Consider the following 22,660-nt stretch of genomic DNA (forward strand, 5'->3'; position numbering starts at 1 on the left):
AGTATCTGGGTGAGAATTCCTTGAGTTGTTCATATTCAGTGACTCGATATATCTCCAAGTTACTTGACAGGAAAATGTTTGTATATCTCCACCAAAATTGATATTAATGTAGTTTAGTAGTTTATCTATATATTTCTGATGTTTTAAACTTGAAAATAATAAAATGTTCCTATATTATTATACTAGTTTATGGAGCTCTCAAAATTCACTGCTCTCAGTTGGCCATCTAGCCCCCCCCCCCAGTCGATTTGTTGTTATTGTTATATAAGATGGAATTGTTACTTTGTAATTCATGGTCTGATGAAGTGCCAACAGGCATGAAAGAGCTTACTGAATAAAGCTTTACTTGGTTTTACTCCATGCTTGTTAGTCCTTTCTTGTTTTTTGTTTGGAATTAACAACCTGCAAAATTGAGACAGCAAGAAACACTTTAGTTATTTAAAAATATACTAAAAGGAGGACAGTGTAAGGACACCAATACCTCTCAACTGTCCAGATTTTTGCAGAATGTCCAGATTTTTGCCACAATCATTGAGGACTGAAGTCAATAAATAATGACAATCATTTAAACTTTAGACTTCATATCCTTCAGAAAATGCATTCTAACACAAAACCTTTTATTCTAGCAACTTTCTAAGGCTATAAGGTAATATTTAAAATTTGTCCCTATTTTGGGCCTTTGTCCAACCATTATTTTTGGATCTGTCCAGATTTATTGTGGTGCAAAGTGTTACTTCCATGTCAATAGCTAAACCTTGTAGCTCACACTGTAGTCACATCTTTAACAAATGACCACTGGCTGAATGTCTAACCTAATTGTGCATACTGTAAATAATATCAGTTGAATTTATAAATATAAATAACATAAAAATGTATTGTCTGTGTTTTCTTAGTGTAGTATATACAACTCTGTATTCTTTATTCCAAAGTATAATATTTTGTTTGTGTCTTGCATCATTGTGGCCAGGTCATGGCTGAAAAGCGTTTGCCTGCCAGTTCGTATAGCCAGTTATCAAACTGAAATAAATAAAATAAAAATAACAGCATCTTTAAAATAGTTACCTTAGACTTAATGGCATCCATGGACCTGAAGTGTGTGTGTGTGTGTGTGTGTGTGTGTGTGTGTGTGTGTGTGTGTGTGTGTGTGTGTGTGTGTGTGTGTGTTTCCATAAACAATCATGTATCCTACATGCATAAAATTCCTTAGGGTTACTTTCTTTTCAGATTATTTTCAGGTCAAAACGCTATATCTCCTCACCGGACCTGTTCTCAGACTATGTACAATATATTTGACTATGGAAATAGAACATCTTTACAAGAAAATAAAATGGCACGCACCCCCATCCCTATCTGGAGCACTGGTTCCTTGTAGAAATTTCAAAGGACGGAATGCATGTTACAGTGCCCAGTTTACTTGTATCTACTTCAAAACAAGGGGTAATTGATCAGTGTAGGCAATTCAGTTTTACTCCCAACCTGTAATTAGTGATAACTGGGCACAACTTTCAACAGTTTTTTTTTACATCAAGTAAAACAAAGACCTTTCCTGCAAAAATATGCAACAGAACAGATCCAGAGGATGGGATGGAGGAACTGAAGGAACATTTCAGAGTCTGAGGAATGGCTAAATATGTGACAAGATTAGTTTTAAAACAAATACGTACAAGATAATACACAAGTTTATAAAAAACAGGTAGATTTAACAGCAGGAGCTAAGACCTCCAACAAGAATAGTCTGAAAGGACCTGCATGTAATTAAGTACTATTATATGAAGGTGGGCCATCAGTATGGGCATGCACTTAGGGTGGATCAATAGCAGAAAGTCAGAACTTATTCTTCTCATGAAAACTTGGTGAGTCCACACATGCATATGGTCATGAAAGCTTCCCTTCTGCAAAGACAGAAAGAATAAATACTGAAGGGTGTCAAAAAAGGGTGCAGGGTTCAACACTTAAAGACGTATGAAAAGAGACTAAGAGAATATGTACATACTGGAAGGAGGGCAGAACAGATATTTAAGTATCTCAAAGAACTTTACAAAGTCATTAGAATTTAGCATATAGGCTGTGTGCCAGCATCCCACCTGAGATCCAAATTACTGCAGTCTTCTGCTAATCAAGAAATTCCTGATAAAAGTCAAAAAGAATCTTTGTGTGTGCAGTAGTTGAACATGAAATGGAAATATCAATATGTGTTTCTTGAGCAGAAGGAATAAAACACTGAAAGCAAAAGCAAGAATAACTGCTTGGACTCGAAGAATAATGTGCAGTTAGCAATTTAATACTATTGAAGAGCAATTATATGTATCAGGCATTACTATGCTATCACAGAGTTTAAAGGGGAAGATGATGTAACATTAAGTCATGTGGTGCAAATACAAATACTGACCCTAGACCATCATTACATTAACTGCAGACCACAACAAATTCTTTTTATAGACTTCTGCAGTTCCATTTCAGTTCACTCTGAGTGCATTTTAGCAACAAAGCTTTTCCTTATGCCAAACCTAACAGCCCCAGAGAAAGCTGATGATAGGTACGCACATCAACACAGGCAAAAAACAGAAAAAAATTAAATTAGCTGCTGTAGAAATCCCTCAGTGTGAAGCCTAACTTTTCTGATGTAGATATACACAGCTTTAGACGCATGCAAATGCTCAAATGTATTCATTTAAATTTAAATCTGAAGTCCTGAGAGGGTACATTACGTTAACAAGACAATGAATGTGCTAGGGGTGGAACTGCAGGCCCTATTGTAGTAACACAGCATTTTTGGTTATGGTATAAATTTAACTCACTGAGAAAGCTAACAATTACAATTTGCCCCTATAGTCTAGAATCACTTTTATTGCAATTTTAGATGAAAAAGGTGCAGAAGGACATTTAGTTAACCTGTACAGTTGTAACAATTCCCCAGCTACAAATTCATTTGATATATATATATATATATATATATATATATATATATATATATATATATTTTTTTTTTTTTGTTAGGAATTCAATGGTGAGTTTCTACTTTTACTTATGGATCAGTTTGAACTGTGATTTTTTTTCAGATGTTTATGCAAAATCTGAAATACTTTAACCATGCTTGAAATATGGTGTTGTCTCTCTTTGTATGTTTCATTCAGGCTATCCATCTTTTATTTTTTTATATACTCACAGCTCCTTTGACATAAAGCTTCTCTGTTTTATTTAATGTTAGCTTAACTGAGTTATTTATGAATATTAAATGTCAAGAAACTGTCTAAAATTACAAAAATTCTGCCAGAGTAAGTATATTCGGGCTTCCAGAATCATGACTAATTCACAAAACAAATATTGATATGCTTTACCTGATAACCTCCCAGAGTGATTTTGATGGATACATCCAGAGGTTTGTTGGTGACGCCTGCAACAGACTTGATCAACGACATGAAGAGCAAGGGGAACCAGACGATGCATATCAGTAAGACCACAATCATACCACCCATTCCATACTTCACAACTTTCTTCTTCTTCTGTCCACGGGGCTGAGGGTACCTCTGTGAAGGAAGCAATTAGATGAGTAGGCAGACAGATGAATATATATGCATAAACCATGATAGCAACTTAGCAGCAGTAAAGTGACTACTGTGTTCTTGAAACTTGACTTCCCAGAATGAGGACAAAGCGTGCAAAATACATTTAAATATGTTTTGTAATTTTTGCTATGCTTATATCTACTTAGGAAGTCATTGGAAACAAATGAACACAGTATGAATAAGAAAAGGATTGCTTCTATGCACATTTGTGCAGATACCACATGTCGCTGCTATAGTGAACCTGTTTGTTCCTGTTTTTCATTACAAAAATGTACATAATAATCTCATGTGCAGTCAGCCAGTTGTAGTCCACTATAGACAAGGTGAAAGTAAACTTTTTGGCAGTCACAATGGTTTCATTCTTGACAATAATGATTAACTAATAAGGAGAAATAAAGCAGCACTTACAAGTGTAGATTGATTCGTTATGTTATATGAATTATGGAAAGCTGAAACATGGCTCAAATGTGAGGCAATGGGTGGAGTAAGAGGTGTGCCTTTACCTAGCGTTCGCCTTGTCCAGTGGGGGATTATGCCTTTTCTCCACTGTAGTGCTATCCTGGAGTTGGTATATATAGTTCAGAGGTGTGAAGCCCCTCACTTAGGTGGGTTTTAGGTGGTGCATTGTTAGTTACTGTTGTTTTGGGCAAATATTCATTTGCCCTGTGCATACTTACCTGATCCATGATTCCGTGTTTCGTGATTTTTCTCACGGCATTGTGGTCGTCTGTATTTTGGCCTTTTGGTAAATAGAAGTAGACCTATATATATATATATATATATATATATATATATATATATATATATATATATATACATATACACTCACATAATATATAAAATTATATATATATATATATATATATATATAGAGAGAGAGAGAGAGAGAGAGAAATGATGAAGCAATGATATATATATATATATATATATATATATATATATATATATATATATATATATATATATAGCTATATATATTCCTAGAACACTGTTTACTCTTTGCATATAAAATCATGCATCTAAAATGGTTAAAAATCTATCTGAACATTTTTCATGGAGTGTTACTAACATAATTATCTGTAAAACATCATTAAGCTGGGTGCTACCCTTCAATGAAATGAAAGAGCTGAAGCCTAAAGGTTACTAAACACAAGTTTTAATTTAATTTTATTTTTTTGCCTTAATATGTACAAAGAAAAATATAATTTTTACTCAGAAATGCATATTCTTTTTAACTATGAATCATACCATTGTATATTTATGTTTTGATGCTTTTGCTTATTTTACTCTGAAGAGAACTGACAGCAACATATTTGTTTTCACCCGCACATTAGTTTCACGATGCTGTTTTGTAAATAATGCAACCTACAATTTAAAAGGGCATTCTGTCAATAAATCTGCTCTAGCTTGTTAAGACTTCTATTACATCAAGATATTATTAGGGAGTTTTCAGGACAAGACTCATGAGGATTCCCACTTTCATTTTGGTTTTGCACAACTTACTAGATTTTAGGAAAAGTAGACAGCAGAATCTTAAATGTGTACATGCCTGCCACAACATGTAAAATATTTATTTGCTGTAATATATAACATTACATAAAATACAGAAACCACCATTTTCTCCAAGAAAAGAGTATTATTTGGTTCTCCTTTCATAATAATACATTAATACAATGGTGTAGCTAGGGTGGGTAAAGGTGTAGCCACCTCTGGAACAGAATGTTAGAGGATGCAGTTGGCATACAGCAATGCTTGTTTAGCATATTAATGCTGGTATTTCAGTTGGCATTTGTAGTCAGGACTGAAGTGATTAAGTGCTTTGTGTGTAACATAAAATGTTGTCCTTTATTCTTCTTTTTGGTCATCAGCTTAAAAGGTTGAGAGAGTGTAAGATCAAAGAGTGACACAAGGCACCGGAATTTCTAACTTTGGCTCTACACAAATAATATGATTCAGATGCATACTGAGTTTGTCAACCTGAAAAATATAAAATATACACTGTTTATGAACCAGATTACAGCACAAAGTGCACATATGTCTATATAAGATTACTTGTGGTACCTAGCTGTAAAAAACATGTCTTTGCAACCATATGAAGTATTACAGCACATTTGTAGCAATAATATATCATGACAGCCAGTTGCAAAACAGACTTAGCTGGGAGTTCCAGCCATAAAGGCACACATTTAACTGGTGGATCAAATTGTAAAGACACTTATACAACTTTATCTTAATTTAATGTAGTTTAATGTACATGAGTCTAAGCGGAGGAGGGGGTCATAAGGCTAGTGACTAAAAAAGATCTGCATTAAGGATAAGTAAACAGGATGTCTACTTCTGATATAATGGCAACTCAGTACTTGCATTGGAACATATGTATATTTCAAAATGTGACTGTGACAGTGAACACCTCTAAACATACATATATAGTAGTACTCATCTTTAAAATACTATATCTCAGTCCCCTTTGAGATTTCATTATGAACATTTCAGGGAATAACAACAGGATCAACAGCTTCAAAAGTCACATAATATCCTTAAAGAGTTGCAGTGTGGCATTATAATGAATTTGACCCTGACACTTTAGTTGATGAAACACTTGGTATGTTAATTATGGCATATTCATAGGTAGTTACTAGGCTTGTAATCCAGGACAACATACACAGTTGTTATAGAGAGGAGTCTGGTTAAATGACTTGCTTAGAGTCATACAGTAGGGAAATGGAAGTTGTGGCCATTAAAGCTGAATTATAGTTAACAGTACATTAACACCTCATAACGTTAATCCTCTGCACTAATTGTTAGGCAGGAAGAATGTGGGCATTGCTCCCACTTCCTCTTTCATATTATTTGATAATGCTACCATTTGGCCTAATTCCTTATGTTGTAAATTATTCTTTCTGTAATATATAGAGTATTTTACTTCTGGTATAAAGACAGTTCGGTAAAGACATGTTTTAGTCAATTATTGCATTAACTGTATACTGAGCAGAAGTAGAACACAGCATCCAAAATAAAAACAAAGTACAATGCAAAAATCATCAGACTATGGCAGTAAAGACATGTGAACTAAAACCACTGGTTCCTGTCTTTGAAAGGGTAATATCTCCACATTCTTTTGTGATTTCACTATGAAATATTCAGATAAAAACAGCAGAGTTCTCAGCTACAAAACACAAAAAAGATAAAAACAACAGAGTTCTCAGCTACAAAACACATGTGAGACTACAAATTTAACCTCAGAGCTTCCACATTTGAATCTGACTCCACAGCTTCAGAGGCATGAAAGCATGCCACTGTAGCCACAACATGTAATAATTGAAAATATTTTGGTGAAGTGTATTTTTTACTTCTTATCTAACAAAAACTTGGTAGAGAAGTATTCTAGCTCCTCGCTGTGTTCAGAATACTTAACACAAGTTCAAAACAATGCCCCCAGTAGACACCAGATATAATGTAAAAATTTCAGCTTTTGGCAGTTATAACGTATATAAACATAATGATGTAATGCCTGTCTGCAAAATGCCATAATTCAGTCCTTTTTGAGGTTTTACAACAGCTATGAAACAACTCAAACACCTCACAAAGAGAACACAGGACCCAAAACATATGTACTACATGGACCTCTCAAAGTATTCAGTATTCTGCAGACTGCTGAGAGGGGCATGAGTGTGGATTACAAAGCATCCGCTGATCCAGTACCGATGGACCTGCTGCATATCCACAAGTCAGATGGTATTACAATTTTTTTTCCAGGGACCCAAACCTCTTCTGAAACTTAAACAGAATGGATTGGAGAGACAGGTGCATCTCTTAGGTGTTACCACTACTTCCCATTCAGGTAAAGAAAAGTTCATCCCTGTCCATATTCAACTGCAACCTGAATTTATGGTTAGAAAAGACAAAAAGTTTTCCCCAGGACTGCTCCCTGTACTACTTATAGACAGAAGCAGTAGCTAAAAGCTCTTTCCTACAATATGCCCCCAATAAATACTCAATGATATTACCCTAGAAGTAATCACTGTCTGAACAAGAACTAATTACTGTCTTAGGGGTAGTATAAAAATGCAGACCTTGGAATTGTGTAAAGACAATTTGAGCTAAAGAGATAATCAGCTAGGCATAAAATAACCTCCAAGGGCAGTCAGTCTAGTATTCACCTATGACCCTAAAACAGAAATGTTGGCTTGTATGGTGAGATAAAACTAATTATTTTGCTTCCAGTGTAAGAGGCCATACATACGTTCCACCTAAAGCAGTTTGTAATAAAAAAATCAAGGGTTTATAATAATATACTTGGGTACAAATCACACTTAAAATATGACTATAATCCGAAGGATTTCACAACAACTCAGTACTGACTAAAATGCCAAAGCAGAACACCTTTGTCAGAGGATGGTGTCTAGACCTCCTCCTGTCTTGGCTGGAGGAATAACAATTATTATTATTATTATTATTATTATTATTATTATTATTATTATATTTTTTACTCCTGGTCTAATGAGGACTTATTGCACATGTATTCTATTAGTTTTGGCCAACCTTGTAAACAGTTTACCCCAGGTGGAAAATGAGTATAATGCCAGATTATAACAAATAAAGCCCTCTGAAATACTGGATTTGTTAGATGCCATATGTCAGTTACCCTAAGGCAGTTAACAAGAAAAAAAATTAAGACACTTTGGTATAAACCACATACATACTGTCCCAGTTGAATGTGCCCATTCTGAGAGGCATGCCAATTTTGATTGCTGTTGTTACAGAAATATTACATCAACATTGCTCTTTGATAAATACTGCCCTCCAAAAATATATTAGTGGTCATACAGCAGCAATCCTCTAACAGCCTTATGTTTTCATATACTGCTTCCCTCCAAAAAAGTGCTAGCTGCATTCTGTGCAGTTTTGATGTTTCATTAACAAGAGAATGAAAAAAAAAAATAGCATACTGACGTTAGACATACACTTTATATTCAGTATAATAGGCTGTACTAATATACAGCATGCCTTCTCACCCCAGCCTTCTGAATATACCTCTGAAGTCTCTTTGTGAGGAAAGCAAAAGAAAGAATTACCACATTAATGTATTACCCCTTTTGCTGTTAGACACACACACAACCCCCACCTCCAAAACTAGCTGCATAAGGATTTGACTTGCATGAATCAAGTCCTCTGCTTTCATACCTGCATGAAAACAAGATAGATTTTCTTCATGCATTTCTGTGTGATTCTGAAGAAATTAAAAGGCATAGTGACCTCAAAGGTCAGTTTCAACTTGTTCATAATCACATATGTAGCACCTAGGCAAGGAAAATCACATGACAACCTTGTGTTTTCACATATACGCTGCCTCCCTATTTGACTAAAAACCGCCACATTCTGTGCATCCCTCTGATGTTACGTTTTGATGAAATGAAAGAACAGATTATCACAGTAATATATATCAATGTATCAAATCAGATATAAATCAGATCTTAAACACTATATACCCTCCAAGCCACAGCAATGATCTCTCTAAATGTCCTTTGGTTTCATCCTAGCAGTTAGTGCAGGGGATTAAGGTTATGAAAGTACAGTTGTGTACACTTATCATAAATGTAGATGTTCGAGTGTATTCACTGTTGCAGTCACCACACTTGGGTTATCTGCCTGCAAGTAGCCCTCAGTCAGCCTGGATACCAGAGACTTAGTATTTCCATGTCAGATGCTGCCACTCCAGGACTGATGTCATGTCATCAGGGGTATAAAAACAAGCAGCTGAAGCCATTACATCAGTTTTTCAGGAGCCCCCTCCAATAGGGAGCTAAGTTATGGTGGGGGAAAACACCACCAGTAAAAATTAAATACCAATACCCCTGAAAAGGGGGATAGTAAAAGGCATAGAGAGTTTAGAGAGAGAGAGAGAAAGACAGAGAGAAAACCAGGGGGTTGGAGGGAGGGAAACCAGGACTGCAACAGTGAATACACTCGAACATCTACATTTATGGTAAGTGTACACAACTGTATTATGTTCTTCGTGTTTCACTGTTGCAGTCATCACACTTGGGTAGATTCCCAAAGCTGAAGAAGGGTGGAGGCAGTCAAGAAGAGTTAGGGCTGGCTAGTAGGCCTTGCAAGACTGCTGTTGCAAAACCTGCCCTGGATTTGGAAAAGATAGGCAGGTGGTAATGCTTGGTGAAGGTGTGTACAGAACTCCAGGTAATAGCTTCCAGGATGTCCCTGGTAGGGACTCCCCTGAGGAATGGTGTAGAGGTAGAAGTTGCCCTACTGGATTTTGACCCCATGAGGGGTTGGTTTCCCATGGTGCTTGTAGCAGAAATGGATGCAATGTGCTATCCATTTGGAAACTGTTTGCTTAGAAATGGCCTTGCCCTCTGCCCCTGTTGCAAAGCTGCCTAGTAACTGGTCAGATTTTTTGAAAGGCTTAGTCCTATCAAGATAGAATCTGAGCTGTTTGTGCACACCCAAGGAGTGCAGGATCCTTTTCCCTTTATTCTGAGGATTAGGGAAGAAGGTAGGCAAATGGATAGACTGGTTGAGAGCCACACTGGACACCACTTTAGGCATAAAGGAAAGGTTAGTCCTGAGGGAAACCTTGTCAGCATGGAAAATAATGAAGGGTTACACAGCCATTAGTGCTTGTAGCTCAGACACTCTTCTAGATGAAGTGATGGCCAGAAGCAAGGCTGTTTTCCAAGGGAGGAATTTTAACTCTGCTGACGCTGTAGGTTTAAAGGGGGTAGTGTGAGCTTTTCCAGTACAAAATTAAGGGCCCAAGCAGGGGTGGGTGCTCTCCTTGGCAGCCTTAAGTTGTTTGCCCCTCTCTGGAACTGTTTAATAAGAGGCTGAGACAAGAGAAGTGGCTCAGTGTTGTAATGAGCCGAAATGGCAGAGGCATGGATCTTAATGGAGGAGAAGGATAGGCCTCTGTGGAGTAGACCTGCTAAGTAATCTAGGATTAGAGGCAAGGAGGGAAGAGTTGTGTCCTCTCCTTTAGACTGACTCCAGGAGCAGTACCTTTTCCACTTATCTGCATAGGATTTCCTTGTACTGGCTCTTCGGGCTTCAAGAATGATGTCTAGCACTTGCTTGCTTAGGCTGGTTACTGGGGGAGAATTCAAGGAATAAGCCAGGCTGCAAGATTTAGTGTTTGCAATTGCAGATGCAAGATCTGTGACCCCTGCTGAGAGGGCAGGGTTGGGCACTGGTGTAGGTGCCAGGGTGGCACCAATGCCAGGCTTCGCAGGAGTGGGTACAAGTGTTGGCGTGGCCAATCCAGGGCAATCAGAATTGTCCTTGGTTTGTCCTGTCTTGTCTTGAGCAATACTCTTGAGAGGAGGGGCAGAGGGGGAAAGGCATAGATAGAGAGATATACCCTCTGGAAGGATAGGGCATCCACTTTCCAGGCCCTACTATGAGGTATCCTGGTGCAGAATCTGCTGAGCTGATGATTGCAAGGGGAGGTAAAGAGATCCACCTCTGGGGTCCCCCTTTTCTGAATCAGAAAGTTGAAAGTTCTGGGCTCTAGTTGCCACTTGTGTGGGTCTAGGAGATTTCTGCTTAAATCATCTGCCAGTGAGTTTTGTTTGCCTGACAGGAATTGAGCTTGCAGATGGACCTGCATGTCCAAGGCAGTGTTCCACAGGGCCATGGCTAGCCTGCAAAGTGGGTAAGAGTGGGTTACCCCCTGCTTGTTGATGTACCACATAACTGTGATGTTGTCTGTTTTTATTAGCAGGTGTCCAGGTGAAAGTAGAGATCTGAAAGTTGTCAGAGCATGCTGCACAACTAGCATCTCTTTCTGGTTGATGTGCAGATGCATTTGACTTGGGCTACAGTGTCCCTGAATGCACTTGCCATCCATGTGTGCCCCCCAGGCATAGTCTGATGCATCTGTGGTTAGGGTCTGGGTGGCGTGGGGTTGTGTAAAGGGCAGTCCCTTGTTGTGGTTGCATGCTGCTGCCCACCAAAGAAACTCTGTCCTTAGACAGGGTATTATGGGAATGACAGTTTCCAGGTCCTGAGAATGTTGGCACCAAAGACTTTTTAAGTACCACTGAAGTTTCCTCATATGCAGTCTGGCATCTGGAATTAGTAGGATGCATGAGGTCATGAACCCTAGGGCCTGCAGGATTTTCCTTGCAGATAGCTGGGTTCTGGTGGCCATTTGTGTAAAATAGCCTCTCAGATAGGGTTGTTTTTCTGGAGTGAGGAATGCCATCTGGGATGCTGTGTCCAAGCTTGCTTCCCAGGAATACAATCTTTTGACTGGGGACTAGTTGATTTCTTTTCATTGATGGTGTACACCAGGGAGGTTAGGTTTGTTACAAATGTCAGGTGCTGAAACAGAATTTCCTGTCTGCCTGAATCAGGCAGTCATCCAAGTATGGGTAAATTTGAATATTTCTCTGTCTGCAGTAAGCAATGGCTGGAGCCAGGTATTTTGTGAATACTCAGGGAGCAGTGGATAAGCCAAAGGGAAGTGCCGAGAATTGATAATGCATAGATCCTGCCCTGAAGCGTAGATATTTTCTGCATGACTCCCTTTTAGTGATGTGCAGATAGCCTTCTTTTAAGTCTAGGGTGACTAACCAGGCATCTTTGGCTAGCATAGGTAGAAGCTGCTGCATGGTGAGCATTTTGAATTTTGGTACCACCAGGGAGGTGTTGAAAATGGAAAGATCTAGGACTGGGTGCCAAGTGCCCTCTTTTCTGGGTACCAGGAAAAGTCTTTAATAGAATCCTTGACCTATCTGTTCTGCAGGAACAGGTTGAATTGCCCTTATAGAGAGTAGGGTTTGGACTTGGTTTTGAATCTCTGCCCACTGGCTTAGAGGGAGGTCTGGGAACCCTTTTGGGGTTGGCAGTGAGTGGAAGTAAAATTTGTACCCCTGGGATACAATGTTGAGGACCCATCAGTCTTTGGTGATGGGAATCCAGTTTTTTGCATGAAGGGCAAGTTTTCCTCCTAGGGGCACAAGCAGTTGGGAAGAGGAGGGGCATGGAGTTGAGAAGTCATTGGGAATTCTTTCCATAAGGGAGTGGTTTAGCACTCCCTGCTTTAGAGGTGGAGGCACTCCATTGCTTAGATCTCTGCATACCCTGAGACTGTAGTCTTGGGGGTCTGTTTCCCCTGTTCTAGTTTGAGATGGCCTTGAGGGGGCTGGAAAGGACCAATGTTTTGAGGGGCAATGCCTCCTGATTCTAGGAGGCTGTACTTGCAAGAATTCTTTGACTGTCTGCATAGATTTATTTTTTTCTTCCATCTTTTTAAAAACCTCTTCTGCTTTGGTGCAAAACAGATTGTCATTGTTCAAATAAGTGTCTAGTAACATGGATTTGACATGATCTGGCAAGGTCTGCTCCTTAAGCCAAGCAGGCCTTCTCAGTACAGAACCAGTGACTGCTGCCTTGCAAGATGCTTCTAAGGCATCAAAGCCACACTGCAATGTATGCTTGCTGACTTGGCTTGCAGAATGCATAAACTCTCACAATTCTTTATTTTCTGCACAGTCTAAGAAGGTAGCTATTTTTTGTTTAACAAGTTCCATAATATGTTGTTGGTACTTCAGCATGTGAAACTGACAATTCAAAGCCCTAATGGCAAGAGTTGCAGAGGTATATACTTTCTTACCCCATCTGTCCAAAGCTCTGGAATCCCTGTCCGAAGGGGTGGGATTCTTAGCTGTAGTTGCCTTGATACCTTTAGGTCTCTGGGAAATGATCTGTGGGTCAGCAGTAGGATTTTTGAAAAATATATTTGTGAGTGTCAGGTACTCTGTAGTACCTGTCTCGTTTCCTAGGGGCAGGGGGTAAAGTATCTGGAGTAAGACTGGACTCTATAAAAACATCATCAACAACTTCCAGGACAGGGGGTATTGCTAAAGGCCTGTGTTGTGGCAAGTCTAGAAATTCTCTGAGTCTCTTTTTGGACTGAGGATAGTCTTGGCATTCCCAATGGAAATGCTCTCTTAAAGTATGTAAGGTTTCACCAAAAGAAAACTCACATAGTCTCACTAAATCTACACCACCAAAATCCACACATAGTAACATAAAAACATTCGTGGAGGCTCTCACTAATAATTTGTCTAAGCAACAGAGACCTCCAAAGCAGAAACGCAAGCAGCCTCCATCCCCCAACACAACCCAAATGACACAGCCCACAGAATCAGTGTGCCACTCAACCACAGCCAATAAGGCAAAACAATGTACCCAACACACTAGTCATAGGTGACTGTATAGTCAGGCACTCTGATGTCCCACTCACCAGGCTAAATAAGGAGAAGGTTACTGTCAGCTGCCTGTCGGGAGCCAGGATCTGCCACATAACCCACACACTCAGGTCTCTCCACAACAAGTGCAAATAAGACTCTGTCATTGTCCATGTTGGTGTGAATGACCTGAGACGTACCTCTCTGTACTACATGAAAAAAGACATGGAAGAGCTCTCCGATCTTGTAGCCCAGGCAGGTATGACCCTAGCCCTGGGTAGCATTCTGCCATCACCCAGAATGATACCGCAGTACAAGGACAAATGATTGACTTCAACAATTGGCTAAGCTTCTGGTGTCATTCTAAAGGGATCCAGTATCTGTCTGCTTGGGATGACATGATCGACAGACCATGATGCTTTGCCAGACATGGCCTGCACCTGTCGCCTCTGGAATTCCGGATACTGGCTAAAGCTCTTGCTGCCCCTACCATGCCTTTTTTAGGCAAGGTTCAAATGACAAATTCACCACCGTAGCAGGACCTTCAAAATGCACTCACTCAAGGCACTCCTTAAAATGGAGAACATCGATATCTGTGCAGTGACTGAGACCTGGTTCAAGGCTCCAGAGAGCACCCCTGCACTACCAGACTATAACTCATACCACACTTTTCAGCCATGATGGCCTGCACCCATCGCCCCTGGGATTTCAGATACTGGCTAAGGCTCTTGTTGCCCCTATAGTGCCTTTTTTAGGCAAAGTTCAAATGACAAATTCACCACCATAGCAGGAACAGGCAAGCAAAAACTGAGGGTAATGCTACTCAATGCTAGAAGTCTAAATCTCAAAATGTACTCACTCGAGGCACTCCTTAAAATGGAAAACACTGATATCTGTGCAGTGATTGAGACCTGGTTCAAGGCTCTAGAGAGCACCCCTGCACTACCAGGCTATAACTTATACCACATTTTTTGGCCATGTAACCTGGACCGAAACACCAAAGGCAGAGGTGTGTCCATATTCATTAAGGATATCCACACCTCCAGGCTAGTTGCTCAGCATAATGCATCCGAGGTTATCCAAGTGCAACTAACTGTGAGAAAAACTGCAATCCAAATTGTAGCTTGCTACAGATCCCCCACCATGCCCCAGGATTCCCACTCCTCTTTTCTTGATGTACTGGAAAATATTAGGGTTCAACCAAACACCCTAATAATGGGCGACTTCAACTACCCCACCATTAACTGGGAAAACTACTTGTGTGCCAACTCCTTAGCTCAACGCTTTCTGGAATTCATAAACTCCAATGCCCTGGATCAACTTATCAACAACCCCACCAGGGGCAACAATATCCTAGACCTAGTCATGATCAGCATGAGTGACCAGTGTTCCACACCTGAAGTCAACTCCTCGTTGGACCGATCCAACCATAAGCTAATCACCCTTGATATCCACATCCCACCCCCACACCCCATTAAGGAAACCACGGTAAAAGAATTCTCCAAAGCCAACTTCATGCTTCTTAAGACAGAAGTGGTGAACTTCATGACACCCATGCAGATGGACAATATAGTTACGACTGCTGAATCCTACACAAATGCACTCCATAACCACTTACACGAGGGCATGGATCGTGCTATCCCAAACAGAACCAAGACTCTGTCCTCCAAAAAAAGGAAGCCAATCTGGTGGTCCCCTGCCATAAACAAACTGCACAACAGAAGGAAGAAACTGTTGCAAAAGAGAGTAAAATCCCATGAGTAGAGGAGCTCCCTGGTCAGCCTCAGTACGAAGCTGAGATCCCTTATAAGATCCTCCAAAGCTAGCTATGAAAACAAAATTGCCACTAATTCTAAGGACAACCACAAAGCATTCTATAGCTATGGCAAGACTCTCGATGGCAACACCCAGATCTGCTCTGAGTTACAGCACAACGGCACCAAAATTACAGAACCAGCTGATATTGCCAACATCCTGGCAGATAGGTTCAGTGCTAACTTTACCCCCCTCACCCCCTAAAGGGCCCATATCTATACAGGAATAATGCAGAGTCCCTGTAATCACAACTATGCAGGTAAAAGCTGCACTCTCTAAAGCCAAAAACACAGCATCCGTGGGACCGGACAACATCCCAGGCTGCATTTTACATGAACTTCAGAACGAACTGGCTCCCCACTTAAGCACCATGTTCAATAATAGCCTCGCATCAGGCTTTGTCCACACTGAATGGTGCATAGCAACAGTTAACCCACTCCACAAAGAGGGAGCTACCACTAATCCCGGGAACTATCGACCTATTAGCCTGACGAGCCTGGTCTGCAAGGCCATGGAACATATCATCATGGAACTCATAAACAAAGACATTGGTAACCTCCAAACTCTGGATCCCACCCAGTTCGGGTTTGTGAAAGGCAGATCATGCCTCCTGAACCTGATTAATTTCTTTGAGGCAGTCACCAAAGCCGTAGATGAGGGTAAAGTGGTTCACACAGCCTATCTTGACCTCGCCAAGGCTTTCGACACCATCCTCCATTCTGGAATTATAGCTAAACTCACTAAACTAGGTATAAATCCCTACGTCACAAGATGGGTTGGCAACTATCTCACTGAGTGAACCCACACTGTAAAAGTTGCAGACTCCAAATCTGACCTCAAAGCAGTGACAAGTGGAGTACCAAAGGGTTCCATCCTGGGACATCTCCTGTTTGGCTTCTACTTCTCTGAAGTTCAGGCTAACACAAAAGGCCTCTGGCTAACGAAATTCGCAGATGACTGCAAACTAGGAGCCACAGTCAAGTCCCCAAATGATGAGGACATCCTACAGAAGGGCCCTGCTGAGACAGATGCCTGGTGTCAGAGTCATGGCCTCAAGCTCAATGCCAAAAAGTGCAGTGTCATCCCCTTTGGTAAAAACTTTGTACCCATGAACTACCACATAGGCAGCAATCTACTTAACACTGAATGTGTGATAAGAGACCTTGGGACCCAGGTGGACAGTAGTCTCTCCTTTGATAGTCACATCACCACAGTAGTCAGGAAGTCCTTCTACATGGCACACCTCATCATAAAAGGGTTTTCATCCAGGAAAAAAGATGTTATTGTTCCTCTCTACTTGACACTCATTAGACCCATTATAGAGTACAACACCCCTTTTGGAAAGTACCTCATAAGACATCTGCAGCAGCTGGAAAGGCCACAGAAGTACCTCACAAAGAGGATTACTGGCCTCAAACAAATGCCCTACACTGACTGTCTCAAAAAACTCCAGCTTTACTCCATAGCATATCGCCTACTCCGAGGTGCCCTCTGTCTAACATATAAAGCTATGTCAAATCCAGAGCTGTTGGATATGCTACACCTAAAGAAATCCCAATCCCTCTGAGCTACATGCTCTGGGGACCTAAACCTTTTCACCACAATAAACAGGACATGCTGGAGGGATAAATTCCTGTCCCAGAGACTTCCCATACTCTGGAACAAGCTATCCATCTATGTCAAGCAAAGTTCTTCATTAGCACTCTTCAAGAAAAATCTTGATGAGTGGATGGGAAATAGGAAATACACCCCAGGGATCACTTCTGTGTCTCTGCTCGAAAGTGGCACAGGAAAATAACTTTCTTGGGTGGCGTAAGCCAGGGAACCTAGTTGGCTAGGCTTACGCAGGCCCTTGGGCCAAGAGCCTAGTACCTACCTATGAACATTTTCCTGCTATAGCTCAGTGGTTTCAGATTTGCATTTTATAGCTATGATTCAGGTTTCATTCATCATCCCCATTCATACTACTGGGGTTGGAGAGTATGCTCCTTCCCCAGTATTGTACAGCGTCATAGTTGGTATGTTTAATTAGATGGGGGTGCAGCAAAAAGCATTGCACTTGGCATGTGCTTGTGTTATGTCTTGGAGAATGGACACTGCATTGTGAATTTTGCTAGGTCAATTTTTTTTCAGCTTTGTGTGCATGTGCTGATTTACAGAAGATTATTTGATATATATATATATATATATATATATATATATATATATATATATATATATAGGGTTGCCCAGCATAGACTGATTTTTCATTACGTCAACCACTGTATTGATACACTTTGGTCAACATATACAGATGGTTGACAAATGTGCATAATCAATAGTACCTCGGTTGGGGGATATGCCCATTCCTCTGGGGTTCTGCAATCTCAGAATTTGTATACATAATTAGCAGGGGTTGTGGGGGTGCCACCCTGAAAAAAACACTTTCTTCTTCTTTGCATGTTTTGAAGAATATGTTTTTGTTCATTTAAATATATCAACATTAAGCACAGTGATGCTAGTGTGGATTGACTAGCAACTGTCAATCCACTTTACATGTGTGTGTGTGTGTGTGTGTGTGTGTGTGTGTGTGTGTGTGTGTGTGTGTGTGTGTGTGTCTGTGTGTGTGCGTGTATGTATGTGTATATGTGTGTGTGTATATATATATATATATATATATATATATATATATATATATATATTTTTTTTTTTGACATACATGTAGGGCAGTAGATTGACTGTCAACCTACACCAACACCTCTTTGGTCTGCACCGTTTGGTTGATGTTAATAGATGGCCGGATGCTGTGCAACATCAACAAATCCAGGTAGGGGAATATTCTCTTTCCCTGGGGATTGTTCAGTCTTGGAGTTGGAATATATAATTAACGGGGTGCAGGAAAGCTTGCAACCCTGCAAAAATACTTTCTTTCATTTAGTCGAGTAAGTCATGATTTCCAGAGCATGCAAAGAATGTGTCAGTCTTTACTGTTTTGAGAATTTTACGTCAATCATCTGGATGTCAGTGTAGGTACACATTTGATCTAGTGCCCTACTCCAAAACATATATATTAACATTTTATGAGGTGGACAGTGCAGAGGTGCAGCAGTAGCAGGGTTGCCTCACAGCATGAGTTTCTCCAGTTTGATTCTTGACTGGGGTGCCTTCTGTGCGGAGTCTGCATGTCCTCCCTGCGTTCGTGTGGGTTTCCTCCGAGTGCTTCGGTTTCCTCTCACATTGTAAAGACACGCATTCGGAGCGTTTCTCCATTGGCCTCCGCTGAAAACTGGCCTTGTTCCAAGTTGGACTTCCCAATAAAAAAATGTTAAATAAATAAATAGATAATAAGGTGAGGGAGATTATATCCAGTTTTGGTATGTTTTGCAACAAGACCAGTTTTTTTTCTAACATGGCTCCATCAAAATGTAGGTTCAGATTGACAATACAGAAAACTCTAGGTCAGTCACTCATTTGGTTTAAGAAACTGATAACTTATATCCACTACTGGTTCTAAGGGATGTAACATGAAAAAGTAAGTACTTTACATCTGTTAGTATCGTTATCACTTTTGAAATAAACCATGTTATTATATGCGAAACAGAAACAGTCACCTATACTTTTGTTGGCTACTTCTATGCTGACCAAACCAGCAGAAAATGGAAAGAAAGAGCAGCCCTTTGTGCACACATACATTAAAGCATAAAAAACTGAATGATTTATGTTTACCGGTGTAAACAGAGTTAGGTTAGAGGGACTTGATAAAGAGGAACAGCATTATTTCCTGGAACCTAAAGAAAGATTTTGGATTATTGCCTTAGGTGCAAAAAAATCCTTTGGGTATGAATGAAATAGTATAAGGAACATTTATTGGTTGTAATTTGTTGTTTTGAGTGTAATAATATTACAGAAGGAAAATAAAATTTTGTTTTCTTTTTATTTAACAGGATATTAAGAACAAATACATTGTTTCATAGCAGTTTTATAATGGTTATATCCACTAGATGGTGTAATTTCCACAAGTTTGATATTTATTCATATGGGTGCTGAAGAATTTTATTTTTTATGAAAATGTTTGAAAATATCATTCCATAATGGAATTAATTTCAGTTTATTACTTGTGAGAGTTGGTTGAGCCTAATTTATACTGAATTTTGAAATGATGAGGCACATTCGGGAATATCATGTGATGAATTTGCTACTCTTGTTAATTAGATCAGATGGCACTGATGATGAAACTTTTTATTCACCTTATCAGTAAAGCACTGAGGTTTACTTATTTTGGTTGGTGCTGGACACTTATTGATATATATATATATATATATATATATATATATATATATATATATATATATATATATATATATATAAATGTATATATATGTTTTATATAAAACCTAATAGGAATCATGCAGCTAAATTGTTATCTAAACACTTATAAAAAGCCTGAATAAAAATAATAAACAGTTAGCCACGCAGCACGGATGCAAATATTCCTTTATTACCAATCATTGTGAGCTCTTCTGTCTACATCTTGGACTTCCTCAGGGGATCTAAGTTCAGTTATAGACAGTTTAAAGGGATGCTAATTAATCTGTTTCACTTCTTTGTGAAGTGGAGGAAATAGAAACAGGCACTGAAACTCCACATAAACTCAGGGAGCATGTGAAGACACCCTAGCAAGTACCAGAGAAGCTCTTCTTGTAAGGAAGCAAGGCTAACCATTGTGACATTTCAGTTTACATATTTCTGCTTTGTATGGGTTGCCTTAGGAATATGCCTGTACTACATTCTTTTTTATAATACTGTAGACCATGCTTATATTTGATGAGATTTTGATATAATATTGTAAATCTACAAGTTTATAATTAAATCTGAAACTTGTCAAATATGACTGGCTATGGTGTAAATCACTGCGAACATCAGCATTCTGTATTTGATTTTTTTATTACAACAGTCTATAGCTTAATTAATATTCAAGTCCTATTTAATTTGTTTACGGGATAGTCTTATATACTTATGGTCTAAACTGAAATACTATTTTTGTATATAGTGCTTTCACATTTTACATAGCATTACTCAAGCTCTTTACTGTTCTCATGGGGCCATACTTTATAGTGGTTATTGTCGTACTGCTGTTTGGTTCCTACCTTCTCAGATTCCCGCCAGCACTTCAGTATGAAGATATGTGCATAGATGTCCTCCACACAGATCCAGCTGGAAAGGCTTAGTGTAGTATCTGTCCACACCCAGTCCATAACTGCTCTCAGTTCAGTAAGAAATGGAACCAAGCGGAACCTAGAATAAGCAAAAGGAGATGAATTGTGAAATTTAACAAATCAGTTCCTTAAAATGTACTTAAAAAATTAATCTTGATACTTGAGAGGTTTTTAAATAAGTATTAGAGACATACCTTTTGAAATGTTCACATTTTAGTAATGATATTGTATGATAATGGATGGTTCTGTATAATATGAAGAATTAATAGAGCATACAATTTCAAAGCTGTAATTCACATTAAACACTTGATTTAGTATGTGCATAGCCATATGTAGCCAATGAGGCTAGAGTTGACGTAGAGAGTTAAATACTTTAAGTTAAAAAGTGGTCAGACTTGAGATGGACCATTTTTAACCCTCTGTAATTTTTCTCTTTAAACTGCATGTTAAAAAGATTACTGTCCTGATAGGTGCAGGCCTCTTTACTTCAGGAATAGGTCCCTTTACTGCAGCTGCAGGTCCCTTTATTTTATGTGTAGTCCTGTTATTTTAGGTGTATAAAGCTAAAGTAAAATCAATCAAGGAGAATGGAAAGGAATAGTGTAGGGAAGAGACAGATAAGTTGTTAGAGATCCCATGTCCATGAAATGAAAAAATATTTGGGAATGAAGACAAATGAGGTAGCAGGGAAGGGAAGCAGGAATTAGAGAAGGTAGGAGAGACAGACTGGTGAAGAGGAGGATAAAGAGCATCACATCACAAAAAGTATTAGCATATTTTACAAGCATTGCTCATATATTTCTACAAAATATTTGTTATAAAGGGGTTAAGAAATAGACAGCATCAGCACTGATTGTATCTACTCTGCCTCATCCCTTTCATATCCATTCATTGACCATTCCTTTCTTTTAATGACCTGGGTATCATCGTATTACATAACATTGGGTCCTGTTGATATTAAATATAATTCTCATCATGACATATAGCTTATGTTTATTTTATCTATTTGCATTTGTTGACCAGGAAAGTCTTAATGGGTAATAAACAGTTTATAGTAGGTACATCCATTACCCATAATCCCTTTTTCCCATTTTTGCACATGGGGTCAAAGTGTCACTTCAACAGTGACAATCATCTAGAGACAAGGCTTATACCACCAGGTGGTCAGATATTACACAATAATCACATAGCAATACACACAAAAGAAAAAAATTAAGAGTAAAAAGAACACATATACACATATGGTTGATAGCCACTGTTATCAGTTACTTAAACGTTGTACATATGAATGCTCAGTTGTTTTCAAAGACAGAGTAGTTATGGAACAGATAATCTCAACAGCCATTGTTATGCAAGTACAATGCCATACATAGGAGTCAAAATAGTACAGATAAAATCAAGTTGAATTTGTAAACACTGGTGAGATGTCTGAAGCTAGATGGAACCGAGTTCCACAGTTGGGTCTACATTACGACGTCAAAATGTCGTAATATCGAACACCTAAAGATGGACAAGTATTCATCTAAATGCATTTTCGTGAATCAATGGATACATACAGGGCAAACAAACACTTGCCCCGCAATACAATGGAACGAACTAAACTAAAACAAACCTACCCATGTGGGGGGCTGCGCCCCCTACACCCCCCCAACCAAATATACCAACTCTGAGATCGCACTACAGTGGAAGAAAGGGCAACATTGTGTAGTTGACCAACTACATCTCTACCCTGTAATATTCTTCAAATCGCGCAAATGCGTTTTGATGAATACTTGTCGATCATTAGGTGTCCGATATTACGACGTTTTGACATCGTGATATAGACCCCCCCCCCACAGTTTGGCAGTCTTGTGTGAGTACATGGCATCCTGAC

At 39.2% G+C, this 22,660-nt stretch overlaps 1 protein-coding gene across 1 annotated transcript in view; it reads right to left on the reverse strand.

Moving 5' to 3' along the window:
• Positions 1-22,660, reverse strand: part of PIEZO2 (piezo type mechanosensitive ion channel component 2) — a gene marked incomplete in the record, with an annotated part of 2,710,318 nt that overhangs the window by 101,192 nt on the left and 2,586,466 nt on the right. Inside the window, 2 exon segments of the mRNA XM_044067359.1 lie at positions 3,339-3,527; positions 20,719-20,866. Of these exon segments, the coding sequence (XP_043923294.1) occupies positions 3,339-3,527; positions 20,719-20,866 (337 nt within the window).

This window comes from Protopterus annectens, chromosome 3.part1, assembly GCF_019279795.1.
Source record: "Protopterus annectens isolate FY-2018-M chromosome 3.part1, PAN1.0, whole genome shotgun sequence".
Taxonomy (NCBI): Eukaryota; Metazoa; Chordata; order Ceratodontiformes; family Protopteridae; genus Protopterus; species Protopterus annectens.